Source organism: Amborella trichopoda, chromosome 6, assembly GCF_054954075.1.
Source record: "Amborella trichopoda isolate Santa Cruz 75 chromosome 6, AtrichopodaSantaCruz75HAP2 v2.0, whole genome shotgun sequence".
In the NCBI taxonomy this organism is placed as follows: domain Eukaryota; kingdom Viridiplantae; phylum Streptophyta; class Magnoliopsida; order Amborellales; family Amborellaceae; genus Amborella; species Amborella trichopoda.
The window spans coordinates 7467376-7491021 of record NC_142341.1 but is presented as its reverse complement, the minus strand read 5'-3'; the positions used below and the strand labels follow the sequence as shown (position 1 = coordinate 7491021).

At 33.2% G+C, this 23646-nt stretch overlaps 2 protein-coding genes across 22 annotated transcripts in view; both read left to right on the top strand.

Moving 5' to 3' along the window:
- The window catches only part of LOC18434282 (uncharacterized), a 70284-nt gene extending 62551 nt beyond the window's left edge, over positions 1-7733 (top strand). For all 21 annotated transcript variants that reach the window (XR_016057609.1, XR_016057607.1, XR_016057610.1 and 18 more), the window contains 4 exons: positions 5599-5679; positions 6540-6599; positions 6687-6776; positions 7401-7733. Coding sequence is in view for 6 of the 21 variants with exons in the window: in XM_088869575.1 (XP_088725701.1) it covers positions 5599-5679; positions 6540-6599; positions 6687-6776; positions 7401-7511 (342 nt within the window). In the remaining 15 variants the exon portion in view is untranslated. The remainder of the gene's footprint in view (positions 1-5598; positions 5680-6539; positions 6600-6686; positions 6777-7400) is intronic.
- Positions 7734-12833: 5100 nt separating this feature from the next.
- Positions 12834-23205, top strand: LOC18434288 (protein neprosin). Its single transcript, XM_088869927.1, has 7 exons — positions 12834-12854; positions 12947-13030; positions 14686-14925; positions 19159-19320; positions 20031-20084; positions 20169-20297; positions 22771-23205. Exons 1-7 carry the CDS (start codon positions 12834-12836, stop codon positions 23134-23136), a joined length of 1056 nt encoding a protein of 351 aa, XP_088726053.1. The 3' UTR covers positions 23137-23205.
- Positions 23206-23646: the final 441 nt, after the last annotated feature.

Genomic DNA, 23646 nt, shown 5'->3' with positions numbered 1-23646 from the left:
TCCATTAACACATGAGAAGCTTATGAAGAAAAGAGCTTGGGCAAGTTACTGGTAGTCATCCGGAGCCACCACAGAAATTTTGAGAAGTGGGAGTAGATGTTAGAGGAATCACAGAGGTTCATGAGTTGTTGCAACCAAAGTTTTTCATGAAAAAGATGCATACTGAGGTCCCTGTTAGTTGTTTTATGACTGCTTGCAATAGTTGCCACTGAGATATCCTGTTTCCTTGCAATACTTTCACATTAGTTGCTTCTTACACGATGGTAACAAGTTCCCAAGTTATTCTCAAGTAACATTGCGTTCTTGAGAAACCTCCGCCACATATCTCATAGAGTTTCCACGAGTGCGGACTCTCTGGTGCAGTGAAATGTCCAAGTTGTGCCTTGGTGTTTTACCTATTCCCAGTTTTACCAGTTTTATTAAAACTAGACTTGATGTAACTGAACATTAGCCATGCACTAATCTTCGATTACAACAGCCTAAAACACATTTGAAGAACACTTTAAATTCGAGTAAGGCTAAATATCTATAATATCAGTAGGTAACAAAACTTAATGAACAAACATGTGGGAATCAACGTGCAGTTTAGGAAATTTGTTTATAATGTCCGGAGGTGAGATTTCAAATACGTAAAAATTGAACTTTGTCCTGAAACAAAATCAGCCCAAATGAAAAATTGATCCTGATCAAATTTAAAGCTAGCATACCGTCTAGAGAGAAGAATGGAGTACAAAATAACTTTGAATTGATTCTGGAATTTTCCACAGCTATTTATGAGCTTTTGAGTTAATAAGGTGTAAACAATGAGGGTTTTGACTTTAGACGTGAAATCTGGGTTAAGCTTTCAAAGGATTTTATCTAGGATTACTTCTAGGGAGAATCTATGGGTTAATTTAATTGTTCCAATGGATTTTTTGATGGGGAATGTTCGCTGATTTGGAGAGTTATGATAAAACCAAAAATTTAAATAAAAATAAAATAGGAAAAAATAAAAGGGAAAGAGAAAATTTAGAAAGGATGAAGAATACTAAAGAATTCAAGGGAAGAAAATAAGTAAGAAAGGAAAGAAAAAAAAGAAAGTAACTAAGAAAGGAAATAATGGAAATAAATCAAGTAAGAAGGGAAGGAAAAGAAAGAGAAGAAGTAATTGGGGAAAAAAGGAAAGAAAAGAAGTAAAAGAGAAAGAAAGGAAAGAAGAAATTAAAGAGTACCTTGGAAGGAGGTACCTTAGGAGGTGCTACTAAACCTTCTCTATGGTTTTCATTTAAAGAGTTTAAGAGGCCCTTTGTAGGATGCCTTTCTCAATGTTCTCCCCAAAAAAGGGGCAAAAAAAAAAGAAAAAAAAAGAGAGAAGAAAACCCCAAGGTTGTGGAGTCCCCTCTCTCCCCCTTTTTAAATATATCGCTTAAACAAGATGACCTAAAATACTTCTAACTAAATAAAATAATAAATGATCGAATTTCCCTTGAGTACTCTACACCACCTAAAGATATAAATACCCTAACGTAATTAAAATAAATTAAAAGGCCAAATAACCATAGTTTCACCCTAAACAAAATACAACTAAAAAAATTAAAACCCTTAATAGAAAATAAAATTAAGCTGGTCATGAGAAGACTACGATGCTCTCATCTAGATTGGAATGGCTGGTTGAACTGGTGTGATCAAGAGCCAGTCAAAACTAGTCTGGTCTGGTAAAAACCAGTTCAATTGGCAGGCTGAATCGATTTTAACTTATTTTTGATTATTTATTTTCTCCTTTTTCTCCAGGCAGATCTGCCACATGGATTGGCTTGGGCTGGACCAATGCCGTCACCAAGTTGATGATCGAGGTCTACATAATATTTTCTATTACCACTGCAATTTAATTTGGTAGAGCTTAATTTGGTGTGGGTGGCTCAAGTACGTGTAGTGGTAAAGCTTAGATGTTTTTGACCCTAGATGCTACCTCTCCTCTTCAGAAAGTGTAGAAGTCTGTGTCATTTCCTTTCCTCTTGATATGCTCGTGGTACATGGGTTTTTTGGATCCAACTTCACCCCATAACAATGATATGGCTTAGAACTTTCTTGAATAGATTTGTCCAAAGTTATCAAGACTGGACCGGACTGGACCGGCTGCTTTGACTTATTTGGACAATTGGTCCAAAATAAGAATCAAGGTTGGTGGAAACGTTGTTATACAATGTTTGGCCAATTTTGGCCAGTTAGATTGCTTAATCTTGAATGATTAGGTTGGTCAAACAAATATGGACAACTTTTTTGTAATATATTTCATAATTTAAAACTATCATTTATATATTTTTTTTTGTATTTTTAAATCTAGTTCAATCGGTTTAAGTAATAGTCGGACCGGTTTTGACTGAATTAAATCCCTCACCAGTTCGGTGGCTCTGGTCTGATCCTAATAATATTGTTTATCATATGGGGTCGTTTCTTTGATTTCCTGTTCCAATAGTAAAGACATTCTTGTTGAACTTGTTAATAGTATGGAAATCAAATTATTTACCATCGTGGTGAGTTTTGCAATGTTTAGTCCTTGTAGGCATTTTTTAGCTATGTTTATTCAGTAGGAGATATTGGAATTTTTTTAAAGAAAATTGGTATACTGGATTAATGAGCTTTCTCTCTCAGGTGAAACAACCAGATGTAGATCTTAGAAAAAATAAAAAAAGAAAAAAAAGGAAGAAAAAAACAGATGTAACTAAAACTCGAATGAGACATAGGGATCTGGGATGAAACATTTTGATGAGGGACACCTCTAGGAACTGAAATGTGGCTACTAAAGGAGAGAAAAACCTCTTTTTAGGGCGTACAAATCAGGTTTTTGCACATATGTGGTTCAATTTTCACAAAAAATGTTCCATGGGATTTGAAAAATACATTGAATATGATATGGGTTTCGTCTAAAAATCTCATAGGGCTCGTTTGGCAACTAGAACCTGGAATTGGAATTGGAGATTTCGAAATCTGAAATCTGGAAAGCAGAAAATTAAGTACCTTGTAAAGGAAAATGCTGAGTCTGGAATTTTGGGAATTTTGGTAAACTATGTTTTGTTTAAGCTGATATTTTGAAAAGTAGGATATCTGAAAGTTAGCCAATCTCAATCGTTCATTGAAGTTTTTGTTAATGAGATGGAAATATTTGTTAAATCAATGAGATTTTGATATCATAACTCATCCATGGTAGGTCAATTTTTTTTTTCTATACATCAAATTGTGCTAAAATTTTGGACTTCTCACCCTCAGGAACCTATAAAAAATATACAAACAACAATTTGGAAAAAATATAATGATCGAAATACCCTCACAGACGGCTGAGAGCATTGCTGAGTATTCCAATTTTTTTTTAGTTTCTCTACATTGGATTTTTGGGCATTTATGCTTTTTCGCTCACATGCTTATAAATAATATAAATATTTTTTTTAGAAAAATAGAATGACCAAAACGCTCTTGAAACTCCATATAATAGATGACCTAAAATACTTTCGATCTCTGCCTTTAGATCTTGATTGGACGGTCTAGAGCACGTTTTAGTATTTCTTGATTGAACAGCTTAACAATCCCTTCCCCATCAGAACATGATTGGACGGTCCAGAGGTTGAATGAATATATCTTTATTGAATAACTTAACAATCCCTGCCCATCAGTGGAACTTTCTTAGCTAGGGTTGTTCATATTCCTCATCACAAACAGTTGCCTGATCTAATATTTAGAATTTGTTGAACAATAATGGATTGATTGATCTGAACATCCTTGGGACTTATCGTAGATTATTTGTTCTTAATTGCCCCACAATCACTTGACTCGATATTTTGCTGGTGGTAATGGCAAGCAAATTTACACTGGACGTTTTGAGGGCCTCTTGATTGATTTTTCATATCAATTAATATATCTGATCCCCCTTTATAATAGGCTCTGTAGTCTTTCTTTCCTTCGGCCCTCGCATTGTTGCCAATGAGCTATGCCTCTTAATGGTCATAACTTCACAATACCAGCTGGTTCTCATCTTTATTGCTGTTTCATCTTTGAGAAAAGCAAAAAGAGTTCTACTAAATCCAATTTCAGAGCTTGAATTGTACCGCAGATTTACTTTTGCTGAAATAGTCCATCTTTGGTCTTAATATTCATTTGGTTCTCCCGTGCTTCATTGTGAGGAAACTAGTGTCCAAATGGCTTGTAGTATGGTTAGCATGAGCGTGCTAGTCATATCAAGGAAAGTTCCATAATCATAGATAAGCTATCTAGTGGAGTTATCTCTTTCAAGTAATCTAATCCAGACCCATACAAAGAATATGTTTTTCCTCATTCCTCAGACCATGGATCATCTGAACATAATCTTTGATGACCTTTGAGATTCCATTTTCGAACATAACAGGCAATGTGGAATTCGAGGGGTGAAAGGATAGATGGGGCCTTTGCCAAGGTTTCTGGCTTTCAATAACCTTACACTCTCTATGTTTGTGTAAGGGGATGTACCTTTTGAGGGAGTATTTGTTCCAGGAAGGAGCCCGCTTCATTAACAGGTTAGAATTTGATCCAGACAGTTCAAACTTGGCAATTTCTTTGAGCTTCCCATCCTATTTGCTCATGAGCCCTTCACCCTGTGGTCCCAGCATTAATTTTATAGCAAACTTTTACATTGTTTTCAAAAATAGGTCTAATGTTTTAATTCCTTTGTTTAGGGGTTTAGTAAATTCTTTATCACTTGTGCATTTTTAAACCCTCGGCAGTTATGTTCACATTGTAGTTTGTATCTCCTGGTTCCTCCATATAAAGCTTTAGCATGATATTGCCTTTGACACCAGCCTTCTGTCCTCAAGGAGCATGAAATATCTGTCCTAATCTCTTTTCATGTTTCATGGTGTGTTCTAAATGCTTGTCGAATGTTTGTCTATGTATGTTCATCATTATGTATATCTAGCCCAGTTAGATCATGGCTATATTCCTGTAAATGATGGGTATGTACATAGATCTGAGGTTCCAGTGGGATCCGTTATAATATTCTTGTTTGTTGTTTTTGTTATTTCATTGGTATGAGCTGCTTGTTTAGTTCAATGTGGTATAGTGGTCTGGATTATATTTATAAGAAAAAGAATGCCATCTCCTAACCGATGGATTTGTTGCTGTCAAAGTTAGAGCTGACCTACGGTAAATAACGCACTGTGGCATTCCTTTTGCAGTTCTGATTTAGACTGCACTAGTAGTTTTGCACAACTGCATGCTGTATTCTTCTAACTTTTAGCCTGAATACTACTAGTCATCAAAATGGAAAAAGAAAGAAAAGTTCTTGTTCATGATTTAGTTTTAGTGATGAAAAGTCCATAGCATCCTCAAATGTATTGGTTGTGCTTCCATGTCAATCTTGCAAAAAGCAACGGATGATCCTTGTCTGTTGTTATTTAAGTTTTGTAGCATTTAGCTCTACAATGCCATAAATGTATCTCAAAATCCCATGCATTCTTATTGGGCCTGTATATTAAATTCTTGGAGTTTCATGGTGCTATTATCGTTAGTACTTTTCTATTTCACGTGCATTCATTTTTTTCTAGGTATGTGGCATTGAATATTTTCTGACTAACAACTTTTTGGGATTTACAGCTGTCTCGATATGTGTTGGACATCCACTTGGGTGCATTAACTTGTCGAACGAAAAAACTTGTTTTGGATTTCTGTCCTCTGGTGAGTATCAAGTCCTACAGTCTTAATTACTTCACTGTCTGTTTTTTGTTCGTCCTATTTGTGTTCACATCATTGTTGGCAGGATCTCCCTACTTGGTGGCAATCCTGGCAATCCACGCACCAGGAGCTAGACCTTGGGTGTATCTCACTCCCATATGGGGGACCACTATTCCAGTCCATTAGGGATTGGTTGATAGAAATATAAACCATGCTTATGTTCGATTAGTCTTTTATGAGGAAACAATTCTTAAATGCATATCCATTAAAAAAGAAGGAAAAGGTTTATATGCATGCCCGCATATAAAGGATGGTAGTGATTGAAAGATAGTCTTTCAATCACCACTGTCCAACTAAGTTGAATGGTGGGATGCTTGTGCGGGCATGCTTGCATAGTAACCACGTTCAAAGAAGAAAGTAATTATGTGGCAAAATTATGTTCTATATATACTTTAAAGAGAAAGGAGATACTTCTACCAGAGATGGTCTCGGACCTTTAGAATTTATCATATGATCCCAAATAGTTGGGATCCAGCTCCCAAATATGTTGGAATCGATAACCCAAGAATTCTCAGTGTACGGATAACGATACTGACCATAGGGAGCTCCTAGCCTATTACGATCTTCCTATCCTGTTACCGATCCCAACAACTACGATTCACATGCACTGAACTAACATTTCCTTTGTCTGAGAGTTGGTACATATCTTCTATCCTGTCCTCACCACGCTAAGGTGTGGCAAAGATTTGTATTTGCATACCACAATTTTTCGTAACTGAACTTTTTTCAAAGCAAGATGTAATGTGGCTTGCTTCTAACTCATAGTCAACAAGATTTCATTTGTGCAAAATGTTCCGTTTCAGATCCTAGGGCTTGGAACTTTTCTTAGGCAGAATGACTCATCCATGAGAGATTATGTCAAGGTACATTTTCTTCCTGACTTGGATTTTATTTTTTTGGGATTTTTATTTCTATGGTGGTTGAGTATGTCATTCGTTAATACGTTGCAGTACATGGGTCAGTATGTGCGGACACTCGCTGAGACGACCTTGGGACATTCAGAAAATCCTTATAAGAGACCAGTTGACCCAACATCAGAGGTTTGTTTCTGTTGTAACCAAGGAAATTACCAGGAAGTGGTAAATAACATAAAATGACCAGTGTTAATATAACATTTTGACTTAAATTTCTTTGTAATAAAGAATCTCTCTGCTGCATTCTGAGAGACCAGTTGACTGAATGTTAGATGTTCGTTTCTTGATGTTACCAAGAAAATCACTAGAAGTGTTTTTGAACAAAAAAATGACCAATGTTAACATAAAATTTCATCATAAAATGATTTGTAACAGAGAAATTCCTATCACAGGCACGACTTGACAAAGCTGGCTTCGTCACTTTTAATGTTTCTTGCCATTTTTGGCAAGTTTTACCATATTTTGTAAATGGATACAATTCTCATGGAATGATCTTTTCAAAGTTGCAGATTTCTTGGTAACATGTGGCTCACATCATGAATATGATTCATTTTTAAAAAACCATGGGGCAATTCTTGAGTACTTCTTTAAAACCATTGGCATAGGGTATTACTTCTTTAAAAAACAGCTGTTAGTGTCGGTTTCTTTTGGCCATTTTCTCAGAAGGGGATGCATTCTAGTCACAACCTTATCTAAGACTTCATTTGCATCTATACACTGACATTCTTTACACCTGTTGCGTTTTTGCAGGTCTTGAAATCAGCATTTTGGCTCATGTACTTTTGCAAATATATGGAGGTGCCGAAAGACTTGCTAGACTCATGCTTACCCCCATCACTGTTGAGCATTCTTGAAAATTGAAAACAGCACTCAAAAAGTCATTTTGAGTTTTTGGAATTCATACGAGTCGAATAAGATTATGGTCATTATGTTATTATGAAAAATCAGTTTGTCCGAGTATCCCTGAAAACACAGTTTGTATCCTCTGAAGAGATTTCTTTTTAAAGGTTTTTCTTTAGGGAGGACTTTCTATGTGACTCCACCCACATATATAGTATATGTAACTCCTGGTCTTAGCCGTCAGATTTGAGTCGATGGTTGAGATGGTTTGAGTCTAACTGTCAGATCTTGATCAGGCGGCTCATAGTTTTTTTATCTTTTATTTTTATTCTACAAATAGTTTTGAAGAAAATTTTTGGATGTACATAAAGCGAATAAGGGTGCACATGATAAAAATAATAAAAGAATATTTTTTGTGGGAAAAAATTACCAGAATACCCCTTAAAAGTATAGGGGAATTTTGGTCATTTATTTTTATAGAAAATATTTTTCTTTTGTTTTTTCCAGTTTTGCCCCAACTTTATGATGGGACGTCCAAAATTTCATCAAAAAATATTTTGTAAAAAAAAATGAAAAATAAAACAGTGTTTGGCGTAACATTGTGGTATAAACAGTCGCAGCCATTCGATTAAGATTGAATGGCTAAGAAGTGGGGTCGCATAGTGCTGATATGTTGTGTTACAAAGAAACATTCCCCTTTTCGGGAGATGTGGACTTAAGGGCAGTGGCATATTATAACTGATGACTATTTATGTAATGGTTTAGATGCTTGCACAAGATGAAATGGTACCAAATAACTCAATTTCTTGAAACTCTTTGAGAATATTGTGAGATTTTAGAAAAGATCATTCTATGTTCCTTATTGCCAGAATCCTTTAATTCATATCAGCGATGCGTAAAAAATCGATTGATGGATGCAATTTATAGGTTTATGACTTAATTATAATTAAGAAGATATGTCTTGATGAGCACTTAAAGTCTACAGTGTGGTTAACTTAATGCTTAAATGCTATTGCCTCGATAAAAACCATATCACTTGTCTATCTTGTTGAATGGCTATTTTCAAGCTTCTAGAGGCTTAAGGAAGGGGGACGCCCTTTGGCTTTTTTTTTTTTTGGGAGGGGAATCTTTCAATTATGCGATCTATCCTTATAAAAGGTCTCAAAATTCATGGTTCTGAGCATCCAGCCTCCTATATATAATATGAGATGATACGTTGTTTTTCACTTTGGGATCCTTGGACCAAGTCCAAAATATTTGGATTTTCTTTTAAGTGTTATGAGCTCAGGCGCAGAGGTCAACCTTACGAGATCCAAACTCATTGGGATCAATTGCTTTGGTGAAGAATGGAATGGTTGGGCATAATGGCTAGGCTGTGGAGTGGAGAAGCTTCCATCTAAATACTTGAAGATTCCCTCTTGCGGATGGGAGAATCCCTAAATCTGCATGGGATCTTATTATTGAACTCTTCAAGTATAAGTTAGAGGGCTGGAAGGGGAGATACCTATCATTTTGAGGAGGAATAACACTGATCAATTCTTCTTTGGCCAGCACTCCTATCTATCTTCTCTCTGTTTCGAGCATCCATGTCAGTTCTTAAAAAACTAGAAGCCTTAATGGAGATTTGGCATTCGCAGATTAAAGCACATGAATAATGCAACTAATTGATGGTGGAGAGTTAGTCAAGTGCCTATGATAAAATGGAAAAAAATGGTCATTTTTAAATGGCAAAGACCAAAATGGATCATTCCTAGCTTCAATGATTAGATGAAATCCTCTTATCCACACCAAGAAAGGAGTCGACCTTCTGTAATATTAACAGAGAAACAAATCGAGATGCTGATAGCCTCGCTAAACTAGCGACCATTTGAAGCACTCTCGTCTCTTATACTCTCTTTTTTCTTTTGTTCGTTCCTTCTCTTTTGTAATATTTCATTTACTCAATGAAGTTACCGTTAACATTGAAAACAAAAAGAAAAGTAAAAGATAATTTTAGACTTTTCCTTGTCATATGCCCCATTTTTATACTATCATCTTCTTTTATATTTTTTTAATTGCCTTCAACGATAAATCATTTTTTTAAATCATGTGTTATATATATGGAAAAAGTTTATATAAGGTTGCAACCTTAAAATGTAGAATTACAGAGGCAGATCAGAACTCCATAAAAAAAGGTTGTTTTAATGATGAAAAGACATTTAATTGATCATCTTGACATCGAGATGTATGAATATAATAAAAAACGATTTTGAGTCTCAGAAATAGTGCATCTTGCAATACATTATCTAGACTGTCTATTTTTAAGATTTTCATACGTTTATAGATCTACTTGATATTAACCATTTTTGGAGTTTAAAATTTTATAATTAGATATGAAAATAGATTTTGAGATAATCTTAATAATTTATTTCACCAAAATTACATGTTATGATACAATTTGGAGGTGCACTATAATTGGATCGTTTATATATATATATATATATATATATATATATATATATATAAGATTATTTTAAACATTTTATGCTGGTTTTCTTTTACTTGAAATTTTTATTTTTATTTTATTTTTAAGGCCTTTTGGACCCTATTTCTTTGGCTTGAAAAAAGGCTGAGTCCAAGACTCGATGCGAGTTTAAAAATAAGTAATTCAACACCTAAGTTGATATATATTTGTTAGTAAGAATAAAACTAGGGACCGTCTACGAGGTGATCATCTACATTTCATGAAATAATTAGATATTATGGACTACAATTACAAATTTGGTCAAATTAGGAGTCGATTCAAAGGGTTCACTAGAGAAGATAAAAACGTAGTCTTGAAGTATGCTTTTCCTTAATAGAAATAGCTAGTTTATAAATTTGGAATTGTATATGATGATACCATTTACCTTTTGGTACAAGGGGGTCACAATTATTTACAACCATCCATTGTAAAATCTGATAACTTGGATGTCACAAAGTTTGAAAATTTTTTTTTTGAACTTTGAGCCTGGTCAATGAAATAAGTGCAACAATTTGAATTTTACATATAATGGTCAAGATTAATTGTGACTCCCTTGTACCAAAGGTTCATGGTATATACTTTTCCATAATGTGTGTGTGTGTGTGTGTGTGTGATATATATATATGGGAGTGGATCCTGTCAGCTCACTGGTTGATTGCTATAGTGTCAGCTAATGACCCAGATTCTATATGGGCTGATCTGATAGTTACAATCTCATTTCGTATTTGAATTTTTATTTCTTTTTTCTAAAAATCCAAATCACTTGAAATTTTAAGCATTCATTCTTTTCATAAAAGCGCACCTAATAAAAATATATAAAAACTAATTTCTAAAATATAAATTGACCAAAATACCTATCAAATATTTTGGGGGTATTTTGATTAATTTATATTTTACGAATTATCTGTTTTATTTTTTTATTAGATTATTATATTTTTTAAGAATAGACGCTCAAAATTTCAAATGATTTGGATTTGAAGAAAAAAAAGAAAATTCAAATACAAATTGAGGTCGTGACTGTCAGATCGGCCCAGATTCAATTTGGGTCATTGGCTGACACTGTAGTTATCAGCCCATGGGATCACAAGATCTTTTCCCTCATATGGAAAACTCTTCTCAATTCCTATAGGTGAAAATGAACAGTGATTTCGCCTACCATCATCACCATCCAAACTTCATCGCACGGTCACAGTTATCAGATAGTGTTTCAATTTTTATTGTTTTTTTACAAATTTAAATTATTTAAAATTTGGAGTGTGTGTATTCTTAGTGAGGCATTTTGTAGTATCTTCCATATATATATATATATATATATATATATATATATATATATATGGGGGTACAGTTTGTATAGAGCCTAGGCCCTAAACAATCAAATTAGAGCCTACCTTCAAATAGTGTCGAGAAATGCGGTTTCAATACTGAAAATCTTTGTGATAGCCTTAAAATACATTTTCATCGTTATTTATATAGTTTAAAGCTTCAAAAATATTGTAGATCAATAGATCTGTGAAAGCTTGAAACACTTGAAAATTGACGGTCGAAAAAATTTGTTACAAAATATCCTATTTCCAAAACTTGAAATCCATTTTTTTTCATGTCTATGTATCTTGATGTCAAGGTGATCAATTTGAGGATATTTGGGTATCAAAACAACTTCTTCTAGTAAAATTTTTGAGGTAGGCTCAAATTTGATTGTTTAGAGCCTCGGCTCAATATAAACTTTTCCATATATATATATATATATATATATATATAGAAAGAGAGAGAGAGAGATTTGTAGTCCAATATGTAAATATTCCTGCTATGGCTTGAGAGAGAGAAACATAGAGAGAGAGAGATTTGCGGCCCATTGTGTAAAGGAAAATTGTTTCAGGTGGGTTGGACTGCATTTTTACACTGCGGTTCAAAAAATGGAAAGCATTCATCTTAAAGATGGATGTAAGTAGGTGTTTTTTCTAAAAACAATAGAAACTAGTGGTCAAAAGTTTTCTTACTAAAATTATTGTTGTCAAATTTTTAAATTTATTTATTTTTTCATATTCATGATAGAGATTACATGTCTTTAAAAATTAAGTCTTAAAATCCATTTCAAAAAGTAGATTTATCATGAGGCCCGCATTTCTCTATGGCCGCATAGAAACCAGGTCATTGTGTAAATATTCCATCTATACTGATATGTTTTTGAGAAATTACAGGGGAAAAGATACGATCAACCTTGTCAAATTAAGGAAGTGCTCCTTCAAATAGAAATACAACTTTTAATTATAATAAAGGCTCTGAGTCTTACCTTATGGAGAAAGGAGATTCTCATGCCTGTATAAAGGCTGCTTGGCTTCATAAAGATACAACTTCCAATTGTAGGAAAGGCTCTGCGTTGACATTTCATATAGACAATGTACATTAAGCTCCAAGAAGCCGTGCATTTAGGAAAGCATTTATATGTCATGATTTTTTTTGGAAAACAACTCCCATTTTTTCTATAAGAAATTTCAATTTAAGTTTCCTTTAAATACCCTCTCAAGAGTGAGTATCAACACAAGGTTGAAGAAAATCACAGATTAAAGTCTGGCCTTTGGTTTGGTTACACGTGTTAGTCAAAATAGTTTTTTGCAATGTCTTTCTATTTGTGTCAATGTTATCCAAATTGGTTTTTTTATTTGTTCTTTTGTACTATGATATTTTGAGTTTTGCAGAGCAAGATTCTATAGTATGGGTGAGATTACAAGGCAGATCATATGGTTTTTGGTGATTATTTTACTATCCTTTGGCCATGGAGTCAAAGGCAGGAGAACAAGCCCTGGCAATAAAAATGCAGTTAAAACCATCCATGTAATGAAATGCTTTCCACGCTTTCTTTTGTAAAGTTAAATATTTCATGAAATTAAAGATTTTTAACAAAAAGTTTTTTGTGAAGTTTTGATTATGGTTATTTTCGATTTTGTTGTTGCAGAGTGAAGGAGATATAATTGATTGTGTTGATATTTATAAGCAACCTGCCTTTGATCATCCTCTCCTCAAGAATCATACTATTCAGGTTGGTTTGTCTATTTTTTAATATTAATTTTTAATCTTATTTTTTTTTTTTAAAAAACACCAGTTATCACATTCTCAAGACAACGTTTGGCCCTTTCTGAGGCTTCAGTATGGATCATAGTTCTCTATATGCGAGTGTTAAAGTGTAACGTGCTCCATATGACTCTTCTCTCTGCTTAGTTCTTAGAACACTATAGAAGAGGATATTGCCATATTTAATCTTGATTTAAACTCCATTTTTCAAAAAGGAATTGAATCTATTACCTTTTTTTTACAATAATGTATACTTTTACTTTCCAAAGATAATGATTAGAAAGGATATTGTTTTGAAGTAATTTATATTATGTTTTCAGTGCAAAAATAAAACAAGTTTTTCATTATCTTATTGTTTTTTAAAAAAATACTAATAGGGTGTAGTTTGTAAAAGGCTGAGGCGCTAAACAATAAAAAATAAAGCCCATATTCAAATAGTATCAACAGAGGTTGTTTCAGTACTGAAAATCTGTGTGATAGCATGAAAATTCATTTCAAGCTCTAATTATAAAATTTAAAGCTTACAGAATAGCAAAAATCGAGTAGATCTATAAACACTTGAAAATTTTAAAAATTGACGGGGAAGAAAATGATTTACAAGATGCATTACTTACAATATTTTAAATCTATTTTTTTCATGTCCATAAATCTTGAGGTCAAGATGATCGATATGAAGATTTTTTGGGCATCATAGCAATTTTTTTTAATGAATTTTTGAGGTGTGCCTTTAAATGATTGTTTAGAGCCTCACCCTTACAAAAACGTTTCCCTTACAAAAGTCTCTCCAAGTTTGACGATCCCTCATAATGCCCCCATTTGAAAAGTCTGTCTCACCAATGCATGTTGTGGAGAGAGAGAGTAGTTCATTACCTATTTCTTTTGAATTTGGGGTATATAGAGAGATAGCATTTGCTATCATGACCTGACCGGATTGGTTAATCGAACTAGTTTGATAGCTTGTTTTTTGGGTAGTTTAGTCTAAAGTAGAACACATATTTAATCCAAAATTAGTTAAAATGAATGTGGCTTTCCCAAGATAGGGAGCAAAATTTGATAAATTGGATTGATTTAACAAGGTTGAATAAATTCCTTTTATAATATATGTTAAGTCAGTCTAACTAATCAAAACTAGCTTTTGCAAGCAAAAGCCCTACATTTGTTTTAACTAATTTCAATTAAATCTAATTTTTTCTTTGGGCTAAACTAATTCAACTAGTCCAATGGTTACCATACAATTGCGACTAAATCTGAGAATACATGAATTCATGTAAATAACCCTCTAAAATAGATGGCAAAGGATTACTTGGGAGGTGTTGAAGCCCCAAAAAATCTACTGTTGAGGTGTTTAAGCTCCAATTACTCACCTCATACTAAAAAACAGTTATGAAACAATCCTTTTCTTCAACTACCCTGAAATTAGATATGGACAATCCAAACCAAATAAAATTAGGACCAGAAAGGGTCTAGAGATAACAATTTATAAGTTTTTGTACCCCAATACCAAAAAAGTGGTTTTGATATCGGCTAATGACAAATGTCGTGTTTGAGAGGAACACACTCATTCTTACGCATGGAACACACACTTGTATATTTTGATTTCAATTCTCCATTCTAATAAAATAGATGAGACCTAGCTGGTATCCGAATGAGGCATCAACTGAGCCTAAGATTTCAAGCAAGGAAAGGGTCGTGAGCTCTCAAGTATGGAATAAATTCGAAAAGTGCCCAGCAGGAACAATTCCAATATACAGAACTCAAAACAATGACAATGTCGTCCCTGAATTTGTTAGGGCTTTTGGGGAGAAAAGCACGGAAGGAATTCCTTTTCCTAAGAAAGACAAGTATGGAGATCAAAATGCTGAGGTAAAATACATAAACATGTCCATATTTTGTTTGTTTATGTATTTGATTTTTGTTTCATGTCATAGAATTCATAATAGGAAAACTTTTAGTTGCCCTTGATTAAAAGTAACGAAAAAGAAAAGTTATTCTATTTCTTCCAAGAATCGATTTAGTTGAAAGAAAGGGCAAAATTTTCAATGGAATTCATACCTTATTTATAAGGAAAATTGTTCCATGTGGCGGGGACCGCATTGTTACAATTTGCGATCCCCGAGGTATAAATCATCCATTGTAAAGATGGATGCAAACATGTAGTCCATCTATAAATGATTGAAACTAATGGCTTAAATATTTTTTAATAGAGTTATTATTTTTAATTTTCAACATTTATTTATTTATTTATTCACATTCATGATCTGTCAAAGATGACATGCCTTTAAAAATTAAGTCAAAAAATCCATCTCAAAAATAGAGTTTAATGAGGTGACTCATTTCTACATGGACCAATAGAAACCGTGTCCAATTGATGTTTACTATAAGTCTAGAGGTCTATTTGGCAAGTTCTAGTACATGCAACCAGCATTTTATGTCATTAGTCCTTTTGTTGAAAAGTTTTTAAAATGTAAGTAAAATAACCCTCCCACAAGATCTCAAGGTTATTTTGTTTTTAGCTATGTCTTTGTAAATTTTTTGAATATTTAATAATTAGTTATTCCACCGTGGTGTTAGATTTTAGAGGAGCTCATAACTACTTTGATATCTTACTTTTTAATTCCATAATATTATTATAATAGTTTAAATCAATGGTTTAAAAAACGGATCGGTGACCCGGGTCGGGCTTTCAAAAAACCGATCCGGATCGGCGAATCGACGATCCGGATCGGGAATCGGGTGAATCGGTCAGAATAAAGCTTAAAAAAAATCCGAGAGAATAATTAAAATTCATTATAAATATTGTTTTTTAGGAATTCAATAAGAAATGAGGGTTCTCCATTAAGAATTTTCATGTTTTTGAATGAATATGCGAATATTGATATGTTCTTTCCCTGCATGAACCGCCATTCAGCATTTAATTTACATCACACAAAAGGATGAACATATAATTATCATGGAATAAGTATATCAACATACATAGACTACAATAAAGCATAAAATTAGTGACATATGATCTAAAAATAAAATGATAGACGACGTTATTGTTCTTCTTGGTCACGCTGGTGCCATTGATTGAATTCGTTTAACAATTCATTGATTCGATCTAAAAACGAATTATCGATATTAGCAGGCGTCTGACTATTCCCAAATCCCTGAGTGTTAGTGTTTTGTTGTGTTCCCAATCTAAAATCCTCGAAGATTGTCCATCCTTCATGCTCACCTGCACTGTCGTGCTCATCCCTACACTGTTGCTGTTGGGACTCGATATGTGAATAATATGGCTGGGATAGGGTGGGCTCAGAATCATCATCTCTCTCATTTTCTCTTTGAATAATATGGATTAAAAAAAAAAAATAACAAATTTTCAAAAAAATCGATCATGGATTAAAAAAAAAAGAATCACAAATTTTCAAAAAATTCTATCATGGATTACAAAAAAAAATTCGATCATGGATTAAAAAAAAAAAATCACAAATTTTCAAAAAATTCTATCATGGATTACAAAAAATTCGATCATGGATTACATAAAATTCGATCATGGATTACATAAAATTCGATCATGGATTACAAAAAAAAACAAACAAAAAAAAACAAAAAATTCAATCGTGGATTACAAAAAAAGAAAAAAACAATTCGATCATGGATTACAAAAAATTCAATCATGGATTACAAAAAACTCTATCATGGGTTACAAAAAAAGCAAAAAACAAAAAATTCGATCATGGATTACAAAAAAAAAAACAAACATTTCAATCATGGATTACAAAAAAAAAACAAACATTTCGATCATGTATTACAAAACATTCGATCATGGATTACAAAAAATTCTATCATGGGTTACAAAAAAAAAAAATAAAAAAAATTCGATCATGGATTGCAAGAAAAAAAAACAAACATTTCGATCATGGATTACAAAAAATTCGATCATGGATTACAAAACATTCTATCATGGGTTAAAAAAAAAAAAAAAAAAACAAAAAAATCAATCATGGATTACAAAAAAATCGATCAAGTATTACAACAAAATCTATCATGGATTACAAAAAAAAAAAAAAAAAAAAAAAAAAAAAAAAAAAAAAAAAAAAAAAAAAAAAAAAAAAAAAAAAAAAAAAAAAAAGAAAAAATTGTACGGGACTTGCCGATTCATTGTTACGGACTCGCCGATTCCGTACAGTGAATCGGCGAGTCACTGTACAGAATCGTCCGGTTCTCTTTAGAACCGGACGATTCCCGTTTTTTTCGCCGATTCGATCCGTCCATGGCGATTGCGTTTTTTTAAACACTGGTTTAAATACCTCAAAAAAATATTATAAGATTACAACAACAAAATGAAAGATCATCCTCATCCTCATTCGGGCCTTATCCCACCAATTTGGTGTTGGCTATGTGAGTCATGTTCCGTCATTCTGCTTTATCAAAGGCCTTACCATCTGTAAGACCATATGTGGACATATCTTTTCTCACTACTTCCATGTATGTCCTTTTGGGCATTCTCTTTGTTCTTTTCAAGCCTTCCACCTGAACCAAATCGTACTTCTTAACTGGTGCTGTATTGGATCAACATTGCACATGGCCATGCCACTGAAGTTTTCTTTTACCCATCTTATCACCTATTAAAGTCACACCTAAACTCCCTTGAGTGTATTTATTTACAATTATATCTTTTTTTTGTTTTGTTATCCTCCTCAACATCCTTATCTAAACTAATATCAACCTATGAATATGTTGTTTCTTGACCGCCCAACATTCTATCCCGTAAAGCATTGGTGGTCTTATAGCTGTTTTATAGAACTTACCCTTCAGTTTCATTGGTATATGTGACAATTACACAAAACTCTAGATCTGCAACTCCACTTTGCCTACCTAGCTCTAATTCTATATGTGACATCTTTCCTATCTCCATTCGCTTGGATTATTGACCCAAGATATTGAAAATAACATCTTTTAGGTATTTCTTCCCCATTAATCTTAACTACTTCTTTTCTACTCATATTATTAAAAACTTTTATTTCAATATTATGTCTTAATTCGACTAATTTTAAAACCTTTCTATTCAAGAGTATCCCTCCAAAGTCTTATTTTTGCATTGACACCACCCCTAGTCTCATCTATCAAAACTATGTCATCCGCGAATAATATGCATCACGGTACCTCATCTTATAGGTGCCTAGTTAATTCGTCTATAACCAAAACAAAGAGATGTGGGCTCAAAAAAATTACTTTGTAAAATTCATTGTCATAGACGGCTTCTCAGAGTAAGGCATGCCAATTTTATAATTTGGCACACTTAAGTCACCAAGACCCCTACTTGTTCCAATTCTAAACTCAGAACAAAGTTTTCTGATGTAAAATGTATCTAAGATTTAGAACCCTGAAAAAGCAGGTATATTCTGGCCATTTGGCTAAAGGGTCCAAATCACAACAATGTCGTCACTTTTTTAGGTCAAAAACCCAAAACATGGATTTTGTTCGGGTTTTGAACCCCTCTTCCTGTTTTCTTTCTACCAAAATGAATTCGGCAAGGTATTATTAAATGGGCAATCTTTCTATGCTTCCCCTACAACATAAATCTTATATGCTTCCCCTACAACATAAATCTTTTTATGCTTCCCCTACAACATAAAGTGGCAATCTTTCTATGCCCCAATCACAATGTCATGTCTCTACACTATTTTATTTTTAATTTTTTTCTACAAACTATTTTAACATCAAATTTTATACATCCAATCCTCTATTAAACTCGCACTAGTAAAAGATTCAAGGAGTAATTTGATCATTATATTTTATCGAAAAATTATTTTTAATATTTTTTATAGGTGCGGCCCAATGAGAAAATGGCAGTTCCAAATTTCATAATCATACATCTTTTATAAAAAAAACTAAAAATAAAATACTCTAAGACGTCGGATTTAAGATCTAACGGTTTGATCAAAATTGAACGGCTGGATGGTAGGGGAAGCATAGATCCTCTATGCTGTAAGGGAAGTTAAATTAGTTGATTCAATGACCAGAGATGGTTCGACTTTTTTATTGATATTTCCCCTATATTCTAGTTTCTTCTTTACTTATTTGATTCTAAGCTTCTTTGTGCACGATTAGTATGCTGGAATGTACGTGAAAGATAAATATTTTTATGGAGCATCACAACGTTGCAGCGTTTGGACTCCTCAACTTGAATCTCCTAGTGAGTACAGTGCGGCAGCAACTTGGCTCGTCAATAACGAAGGAAGTGAGACAGATGTGATTGGAGCAGGATGGATGGTATTTTGCCTTTTGCTGTTTTCTTTTTCGTTTTTCGTCGATTACTCAGCTTAATAAATATATCATAGTTCATGAACCTGAATATGGCTTTTAGATTCGCCAGCTTAATAATATTTACCGACAAACAACAACAGCTTAATAAAATTTACAGGCAAACAATAACGAAAAAATTAACCGTTTTATCTACAACCACCCCCTCCTAAAAAGATAACCATTACCAAGCCCTCCTAATAGAAACGTACCTTCCTTTTGCACCCACATAACTCCAACACAACCTAATAACCTTGCATAAGATCAAAAGCTAATCTATTCAACGGATTCTATCACTCATAAACTCTGGCTAAAAATAAAATGGGTTCCAAAAATCCTATTTTTAATAATTAATTTTAATAAATAAAATAAAAATTCTACCCAAATTTTCAAAAATAAAATTAACAAAAATAAAATTAAAATTTTTAGACACTACATTTTGTTCCGCGTGAGATGGCAACCACAATAAAAATGAATTGAATAAAAACAAGAACCCATTGTTAAAACAAATATGTTTTGACGGAAATAGATGATAATATACTCTACAAATGGATGGGACACTTACGATAATGCTTCGGGTTTGGAAAGAGTTTTTAATCAAACAATGTCTGTATGTTTAGGAGATATTCATCTTCATATATAAGATATTGGTATGAGTTTGATGGTTTATACGTGTATAGGTGAAACCATCTCTCTTTGGGAACAACGACACCCGTCTCTTTGTATCTTGGAATGTAAGCTTCATATTACTTGATCATCGACTGTTGGTACTTATTGATGTATATGATGTTAATCGGCCGATTATTTGTGTGTATCAGAAAGTAGCAGGTTCTCAGACCACTGGGTGCTACAACCTTTTCTGTCCAGGTTTTATTCAGACAACCACAAAGGTTGCCTTGGGGGACTTTCTCATTCAGGGGCTTGACACTTACTACGACATAGTCAAGGTAATATGCACCAAACAAAAATCCGAAAGGTCCATCGCATTCTAAAAGTACTTTCTTTATTCCGTCTGCACATTTAACACCTTCTAGTTCACAAGCTAAAAGCTTGGGCAGTGAAACATATTTCTGGTTTTGTTTCCGATAATTTTGTAGTGGTTATGCAGAAAAAGGAAAAACTCAATTCTGAAATTGAGAATTTGCTTTCTATATAAAGCTAGTTATTCTATAATATCCACCATCAAGCCTCCTTTTGGCACGATAATGAATTGTAGTTCCGTCAAATGTTTGAGAACTACACCTCATCTCCAATGCCCATCAAGTATTGGATGTCCCATGGTGTCTGCTATAGCATTTAAACTCTATGTATTGTGATCAGTATGCCGGGTCTCTCCTCCGCCACGGTACTTGGCCCTAGCCAAGGTGAGTTAGTTGATAGAAGACCAAAAGGCATATATAAATTAAAAAATATAGGAAATTTTTCGAAAAAATATAAAGTGATATTTGGAAAATAGAGACAAAAATGAATTTAAAAAATGGTGTGGTTTGCATAAGGCTGAGGCCCTAAACAATCAAAGTAAGGCACACCTTTAAATTGTATCATAATATATTGTTTCTATATAAAAAATCTTTGTGATAGTCTGAAAAATTTATTTTCATCTTTTATTATAAAATTTAAAAATTTAAAATTTAAAATTAATGTATATTGTGCAGGTCTATGAACACTTGAAAAATCTTGAAAATTGACAGTCTGGATGATACATTACAAGATACTATTTCCAAGACTTGAAATTTATTTTTTCTCATGTCCATGCATCTTGCGGACAAGATGATCAACTTAAGATATTTTAACATTGAAACAGCCTCTTCTAGTGAATTTTTGACTTGCACATTAATTTGATTGTTTAGGGCATCACCCTTATCTGAACTTTTTCCTTTAGAAAAAGGTGCGGTTTAGAAGGTTCAAGCTCTCCTTCTAGCGCTTTCCACTTTTATCCAAAAGCTAAGGGTGTGTTTTGCATATGGTTGCAACCCTAGGCAATCAAAATAAGGTGCACCACCAAATTTTATCATAAAATATAATTTTAGTATAACAAATTCTTAGGATGGCTTGAGATCCATTTTCATTTCAAATTATAAATTTTAGACTAAAAAACAGTTCAAAACAAGTAGATCTATAAACACATGAAATTCTTGAAAGTGGAATTTCTAGATAACGTGTGGTAAGATGTATTATTTTTGGGACTCAAAATCTTTTTTTTTCTTCATATTCATGCATATCGATGTCGAGGTGATCAATTAGAGGGTTTTCCAACTCCGAAGCAGTCTTTTACGATGAATGTTTTTGGGTGCATTTTAATTTTAAGGCTGGAACCATTTACAAAATTTTTCATTTAAGAAAAATTGATTTACAATTTGGGACATGGCATTTAAAAAATCCAAAAATATATAAAAATAGGGTTTATGGTAAAATATACTCACCAATCTTTGTTAAAAGCATCCAAACTATATAAAAAAATTTAAATAACATTTCTAAATTTTTTACAATTTTTATTTTTATCTTTTATATTACCTTGGCTTATACACCTAGCATGGGTTTACTTAGCCTCACACTAGTTAGTCACCCAACTTGGACTCGGGTGAGTCCAACTTGGACTCAGCTGAGTCTCGTCACACTGATTGTTCTCTATTTCCTATATCTGTCTATAAAGTTTTAAATAAGGGTTTATTTAGGGTACTCATAGTGTATTTCTTTAATGATTTTGGATACTCATTACTTTTTCTTTGTGATACAAAATTTTTCAAACAAGGGTATTTTTTGTAAGTAAGAGGAGTAGAATAAATATTTTTGTAAGCTAAATACTGGCATTATAATAAGAGTGTAGTTTGTATAGAGCCAAGGCTTTAAATAATCAAATTATCTTCAAAACTTGAATAACTTAAAAATTGATTGTAAAAAAAAGTGTTACAAAATGCACTATTTTGAAAACTTGAAATCCATTTTTTTCTCAATCCATGCATCTTGATGTCGAGATGATCTATTTGAGGATATTTGGGCGAAAGTTTTGAGGTTGGCTCTAATTTGATTGTTTTGAGCCTAGGCTCTATATAAACTTTTTTTTATATATTAATGGTTAAACCAATTAAGGCTTCATGCAAGTGATGTCAAACTTCACATGAATAATATCATTATCCACTATAATTAATAAATACTTTTCTTTTTAATAATAATTTCTATTTTAACTAATAACCTAAAATACCCCCACACAAATAGCTTCTACATTGTAGGGCAAGGATATTAAGTATCCGAAAATATTGAGAATATTAAGGAAATACTTTGAACGTATGGAATACCCTGACAAAACTCTTTAAATAATAGATTCAAGTGTATAACACACAGGAAACTGACTGCCCATAAAAATCAGATGAGACATTGCAAACCTCTCAGAGAATAAAGGACCCTCTCTTTCTCGCGCAGGACCCGAACACTGGGCACTGGTGGTTTACATTTGAGGACATTCCTATAGGCTACTGGCCTGCATCCATGTTCACAAACTTACAGGTAGCCCTAAGGGTGGTGTGGGCCGGGCAAGTTCTGAACACGAAACCTGGTAGACATCACACTGCTACACAGATGGGGAATGGCATTTTCCCTGGTGAAAAACAGAAGGCTGCTTCCTTCTATAATTTGAAAGTTCGAGACGGTGGTGGCAAGTGGGATCCTATCACTGACCTCAACAATTTCAAAGACAGCAGATATTGCTATGATTCTCAGATAATGTCTCTTTTTGTGAGTGACGCCTTCTACTTTGGAGGACCAGGTAGAGGTCCCTCTTGTATGTAATATGGAGAAATTCTTGGACTTATTGCCATAATTTCCAATAAAACTAATCAATAATGTGATTGTTGAAAATGTGCTTATTTTCCTGGGAATTTATTTTTTAATAATTGTACAAAATCAATATTTTAGTATATGAGAAATCTCATGTCATTAACGTGAGGCAATGCTAGGATTCTTTTTTTAAGCGTTTGGAAAACCCCTTTTGTTTGTTGGGATTCTTTTTGAAAATTGTTTTTCCTATTTTATATAAATATATATATAGAGAGAGAGAGTTTATTTAATTTCTAAATGTATTTTTATCAAATTGTAGGAATTCTTGGATGATATCCTATATTAATGGACTAATGATAGGTTTAGCTCATTACGCAAAATTAACAGTTTGGTGAGAGCTTGTTAATCCTAATTAGCTGCACTTATGGGAATTAAGGTTCTCAACTAATGTAGGCTATGAATGTGGGAGTTATTTTGAATGCGGGAGTTATTTCAAATGTGAGAGAAGGATTTCTTTTTATT

What these genes read in the sequence shown, in the direction of transcription:
- LOC18434288 (XM_088869927.1), top strand. Translation starts at nt 12,834, where the DNA reads ATGCTTTCCACGCTTTCTTTT. An exon ending in TGCTTTCCACGCTTTCTTTT is followed by an intron (nt 12,855 to 12,946) that starts GTAAAGTTAAAT and finishes TTGTTGTTGCAG; the next exon opens with AGTGAAGGAGATATAATTGA. An exon ending in CTTACTACGACATAGTCAAG is followed by an intron (nt 20,298 to 22,770) that starts GTAATATGCACC and finishes TTTCTCGCGCAG; the next exon opens with GACCCGAACACTGGGCACTG.